This window comes from Nelumbo lutea, chromosome 5 (assembly GCF_056320005.1).
Source record: "Nelumbo lutea isolate HS-2025 chromosome 5, American lotus-T2T, whole genome shotgun sequence".
NCBI lineage: Eukaryota > Viridiplantae > Streptophyta > Magnoliopsida > Proteales > Nelumbonaceae > Nelumbo > Nelumbo lutea.
Window position 1 is genome coordinate 27,847,218 of NC_142688.1, and position 6,292 is coordinate 27,853,509.

The 6,292-nt window shown below is 40.9% G+C and overlaps 1 protein-coding gene across 1 annotated transcript; it reads right to left on the minus strand.

Moving 5' to 3' along the window:
- Positions 1 to 4,052: 4,052 nt before the first annotated feature.
- On the minus strand, positions 4,053 to 4,884 carry LOC148851257 (dehydration-responsive element-binding protein 2A-like). Its single transcript, XM_088942534.1, has one exon. It carries the CDS (start codon positions 4,856 to 4,858, stop codon positions 4,256 to 4,258), a length of 603 nt encoding a protein of 200 aa, XP_088798660.1. The 5' UTR covers positions 4,859 to 4,884; the 3' UTR covers positions 4,053 to 4,255.
- Between the last annotated feature and the right edge of the window lie 1,408 nt (positions 4,885 to 6,292).

Genomic DNA, 6,292 nt, shown 5'->3' on the forward strand with positions numbered 1-6,292 from the left:
CAGTTCCTAATCTAATTAGGAAGTTTCCAAATCTAAATCTCATTTAGATCTTGGACTCTCTGAGTAGATAGGGTGTGGGTTCAATCCTATCAGTTGATCTTATCTCAGAATTCGCCCCTTAAAGACTAATAAAATTAGTCCAGTTCGAAATGGGCTTTAGGCCCATTAAGCTTATGTGCTCACTTAGCCTTCCTAACTACTACCCAGTTGGGCTTCCTTGTATAGCGTGGGACCCAAGCATTGATCTACACATCAGCGACATGGGTTCGGCCTAGCCTTTGTTACAAGGCCTGGCCGAATACACTGTTATGGACAATGCACCCCCTGAAACTCATCAGATGGGCTCTATGGGCCCAACACTTATCCTAAGTGGTCCCTGGGCCAAGCCACCTTGTAACACCCAGGGACTGTGGGCAGATGCAAGATTAGCCCATCAGGTATTATCCTCAATGGCCTTACACTTAACCTCTCAGCCCATAATGATCATACACTACCCGACAAGAGAGGACATCTCCCTCGGCTGCAAGGAACAGTGTTGCACTCTCTCAAGTATGGATCCCGGAAATTAAAACCTTTTGCAAATCATTTTCAAAACAATAATTTATATACTTTTATATCTCATATAAAATATATTTTACAAAACAAATTTCAACGATTGAAATCGGCTACCGACAGTCTTGGTTTCCATTAGTGAGAGTGCATCCCCGATCATTACCTTTGTCCAACAAAGGGGCTGATCCTATCACTATGATCACCCACTCAGATGAATTCTCAGACTGTCCCAACATACCCAGGTTTTGACCCCCGCTAAGGATCTCACTGATTGGTACATCAAAGACAACCCAATCCGACACATAGTGCAGTATCATAATCGAGTCTAGAGGTTGGGTGTAACTTTCCGGTTTTTCCCATCAATCTCCAAGGTCTAGGGCAATACTGAAAATCTGGTCCAGTTCAAGGATTCAATTAATCTCACACTGTATGTGCCTAGGGTCTCACCCTGGTAGCTGAGACAAGCCACCCCAATCAACTTGGTGGCACCACAGTGTCAGCCTTGTCAGGATAGGTCTCCCCAGACCGACCCATTGGCTATGAACATTCTAAACTAACACGAGTCTCATTAAGTGTCCAGTTTAAGGGTATTACACAGAAACATACCAAGGGAACATGAATCAAATATGCATTTTTATTCATTTACAATAAATTCATAAAGTACATCATTTTGATTGAAGCTAAGGGCATACAAAACTGTCTAACAACTCTTTTATGTATCTCTTTCTTCCTTCCACCAAACCTTTCTCTCCTGTTTCACTGCACCTGTTTTGGATCGTTTTTTTGGTTCTAAACCATCCTATCAGAAATCTGAAAAGTTGTTATTTCAATTCATAGCTGACAATGACCGAGAACTGGTCACTGTGATTGATGCTCTCTTCCTCTCGCTCTCTAACCGACTTTTACACATATGGGTTTGGAACTTTCATTTGGAATCGTCTTCGTTTGAGAGCTTGTTGGAGAAAAATGGGGTCACTGTAACTTTGGAAGAGAAGCTCTGAGGCGCATCTGAAGACACTGTCTTTAGAATGTTATTGCCCCCCACTCAGTTTTACTGAGTTTGTTGTTGGGTTACAGGCAAATTCGTTCCCAATATACAACAGAGCCTTGGGCGAGATTCTGCAACTAGCAAAGTTGAAGAGTCTCCAAAGAAACCTTCTGTGAGACTGTAGCAAACCGGACTGAGAGAGAGAGAGTGAGTGAATTTCGAAATTGTGTGTTTCGGAGTCTAATTCATGCTCCTTAAATAATTTGTGAAGAGATATGAAGAAAAGGTAGGTGCTTAAAAAGTAGTTAACAATTGGTGACTGTTAACATTGATTTATGCCTCTTGATCACACCCGATCAAATCGTGACCATTGATCTCATCAACGGTGACCAACGGTCAGCAATGCACCAAAACCAAAGCTGCCCATCGCGAGCCACGCAGGTGCGAGCAAAGTGTGCCTCTAAAGCGCCTCATTGCGCCGTGCACACGCGCACAAATGCATGCGCGTGCGTTGCGCGGTATCAAATCCCCATACTCTCCTCTACTAATTCTAAGGAGTGTAAATCAACTCCTATTAAAATACTAAAAACAAAACTTATAATTTTCCCATGTGGGACAAGTTCAAAACTAGGTTTTTGTAAGAGAAAAACAGATTTTTCAATCAAGTGTGCAGGTGCAATTTTTCATGTAATTAACCAATCAAACCCATTGGATTTAATCTCTTATGAGATTAAAATCCAACAATCCCCCCACATTGATTGATCAATTACATAGTTCTCTCTCAATCCAAACTACTATGACACAGTTATGCATACAAAAGGTGTTTATCAACTTAAACATCTTGTTAATATAGTTATCTCAGAGCCTTGTCAAAGTTATCGGTGGTAAGACCTTAAACCAATTACTCTCAAGACAGACCGGAGACACCTATACACATAAAATGTCCAGTCTCTTTAAGAGTTTAAAGTTTTGCTCAGCACTGTTATGGCCATGTGCTTCTTTCTTGGTTTCATGAACAATCCCGAGAGCAGACCCAAACCCTCATGAGAAGCGGCATCACTTCTATGTTCACATAGGTGAAGTTCCATTATGTGCTCCGTTATTTGACACATTTCAGAACTTCATTAAGAGTTTATCTCAACCTCTCATCATAACGGACAACACTGTTTATGTTGTGATGGGAAATTTCTCAATGTCAGTGCCAACAGTCACATTGTTGTAACTTATTGTTACCCATTAAACCCAATACTGATGATTTTCCAATTTATGTTGGATTATCATTACAGGTGACTAAGTAAAGGGTTTTAATCCCATCTCTTTGGTTGTCATTCTTACCAATTCTCTGGCCAAGCCCTTGGTAAGAGGATCAGCCAAGTTTTTACTTGACCTCACATTGGTTATAGTGACGACTCCATCTTGAATCAGTTGCCTAACAAATTCATGTCTCAGACTTATATGTCTGGATTTACCATTGTAGGTACCACTATAGGCCCTTGATAGAATTGTCTCACCATCACAGTAAATGTAAACTAGAGGCATAGGACTAGGCCAAAGTTTTATATCCAATAATAAATTCATAATCCATTTAGCATCTTTTACAGCAACCGCTAAGGTTATGAGTTCGGATTTTACAGCAACCGCTAAGGTTATGAGTTCGGATTCCATGGTCAAGTGAGATATACAAATTTGTCTCTTTGATGCCCAAGAGATCATACCGCCACCAAGGACAAAAATCCATCCAAATGTGGACTTGTTATCTCCATTACCAGTAATCCAACTTGCATTAGTGTGCCCTTTTAATATAGCAGTACAATCACAATAAAACAAGTCAATTTCCAAAATAATCTACCATTGGTTTTTTTTTTTTGAATTCTCTTATTGGTTACCGTTTTCTCTCTCTCTCTCCAAAAATTTCCCAACATATCTCTCTTACCCGAAACCTTTCTTCGAGTTCAAAGTTCAAAAACAAACATCTCTTCGAGTTCTAAAAGACATTCTTACAAATATCTTTTGGATTAATTTTTTGAATGAGATCAGTGTAAAAAGGATTGCGGTTTTCTTTACATAGCCATAATATCTTACTGATTCAATTTTATCTGAGGATACTGCTTATATAGGAAATGGACTTCCCTCCTTTCCTGTATGGGGCGAACGTGTTCAGCCTATGAATCCAGCACGTGGCAACCAACGTGTCTTCCTCCCGGTTTCCTGTGTAAATTCATTAAGAAAACCTTTCCACGTGTTAAAATATCCTAGATATTTTAAGTATATCATTTAAGCATTGAGAATTGGACGGCTCTATAGTATCTCACTCCAACCTCCCACGTTTAAATGGCCCCACATCTGAAATTTACACTGCAAAAAGTTGCAAAAAGTTGACACCAACCATATGATCTCTGCCCTATCGAAAAAAATAAAAACACATGATCTCTGCCATTAGTCACACTTCCGTAAAGAGTTAAATCTTCGATAGAAGTCAGAAAGTAAGGAATTTATCACAAGACAAGAGAAATAAATATATGACTGACTATATGTATGTATTCATATAACGACATGCGCGTGTATACTGCGGCTGCCGAATTAAAACACTGATTAATTTATGTACATATATGATCCGTTATGTTATGCACAAACACTACTACTACTATTATTCACAGTAAAAATATTCACATAAATGACAGGTGATGTTGACGAAGCATTGCTACAGGTGACCAATCACCATGGCAGCTCCAGGGCGTTCCAACCCGTCGTATAATCTAACAATTCCTGACTCCAAATCCCTGAGTCTTTCATCACCACCGGAAATTCCATTGTGGTCGTCGGCTGTTCCATCCAGGGAAATTCTTGTATCTCTGGCAATAAGCTCAAATTCATGTCTCTCCAAATTCCTTCCATCCCATCCTCTACTAGATTATTCCCATCCGATGACGATCCCATTTCCGGTTCAACTTTCAATAGTTTTTCAGCAGCCTGCTGGGTGGTGGTGGTGGAAGAAGGAACGGGGACTGGGACCGATTCGCTAATGCTTCCAGGTTGGGACTCGGCTTCGGTCCATAATTCCGGCAAGTTGAGTTTAGCGAACTTGCCATAAAGCTTGCGAGCGGCAGAGTCGTAGGCAATAGCTGCGTCGCGGGACGTATCGAAGGTACCAAGCCAGAGTCTGGCCCCCCTGTTGGGTTCACGGATTTCGGCAACCCATTTACCCCAAGTTCGCTGTCGAACCCCCCTGTAAGTGCACAAAGCGTTCTCTGGGCCCCCTTTACCTCTCATGCACCCTTTTCTTGAGCCTCTTTGGGTTGGAAAGCTTCTCTTGAACATTTTGTTGCTGTTCTCTCTAAGTCCCATCCTTACTACTGTGAGGGAATTTGCAGAGAAATCCTTGTGGTGGATTTCTTATTTATATATATCTAGATCTAATCACGACTATCACGTGTATTCAATCGCTTCAATGGTGCGTTAACCTTCTTTATGGACACGTGTTTACATCTTGGATCATGTGTACCGGCCCCCACAGTTGTATCTTTCTAGGACACACACTTGGCCAGGATGTACGGTATACAAATCTAGGTGGCAGTGGCGCATGACCTGAGCTTCCCCTCTTAAGGTAGCGGTTGATCGATGGCGGATTTCTTTTCTTTTATCCAGTTCTATGAACAAGGCGTCGGATTTCGGTCGAGTCTATAAATGGGTTGATTTCATTTGGCGAGAGTGGATAAAACCCATCACATCGGGAACCTCCAAAGTTTGCATGAGTCCCCAATACGTGGAAGGTGGAACAATTGTAGAAGTAGTCAATTAGGTGGCCATCAAAACTGAATTTCATGCAAGCAGTCCACGATTTAAGGGGGCTCTGTCCTATGATCCTATCCTAGGGATCTTTTCATCTTTTACTCGTTGATCAGGAAAATCCTACTACTGCCTTAAAAGCAGCGTTAGGTGGCGTTGCACGTTCTGAGATGTGATCTTATGATCACTGATGGCAACAGATGTGATTCGCAGCACCCTTTATCATATAAGCTCGATCGCTTTCTATGAAAAACGGGGACCGTAGGTTGGAAGGTGTTTTAAGGGGTAGGTGTCAACAAATTAAATATAATGCTAATGTGCTTACTCACACTGTGCTAACTGAATGTTCCTACCGGATTCCGACTTCTCAAAATGTTGCTATTATGGCTGATAGGTAGAATGACAACTTATTAAATATGAATTGGCATTTCCATTGACAGGTGGCAAACTGTTGCTTCAAGCCCCATTTCCATACTTTTGTCTCACAGTTGTCCCTTAGAGATAGTGGTGCCACTAGCCCACTAGGGTTGGATCTAGCTTAGCATGAACCTAAGTCGAAGAAGTCAAGTTGGGTTGAAAGTCATCAGGTTATCAGGATAACAGCGCAGGATTAGAGTTGACATTTCCAGCAACCCAATCCAACCAAAATTCGACATCTATATTCATATTTGCATGTATATATGAATAGAAAGAATCATAACTTTGTCCTTGCATAATGTTAAATTTAGTTAACCCGAATAGGCTAATTTTGAGGAAATAAAGTGTGAAGACATTGAGCCAATGTGTGTGCTGATTTAATTGAGTTTTCTTTGCAACTAGAACTCAACCCAACAGGGCAAGCTGGATTTGGGTTAGAGGGTCAAATTCTCCGTCTAAACAGCTGGTAATGTGTTCATCACTTTTCCTCAATCCATCTAGTTAATAATTCTTTAATTCAAGTTTAAGTTGTTAAAAAAAAACAGTTTG

Excerpts from the sequence above, each read along its gene's own strand:
- LOC148851257 (XM_088942534.1), bottom strand. The coding sequence starts at position 4,858 with ATGTTCAAGAGAAGCTTTCCAACCCAAAGAGGCTCAAGAAAAGGGTGC.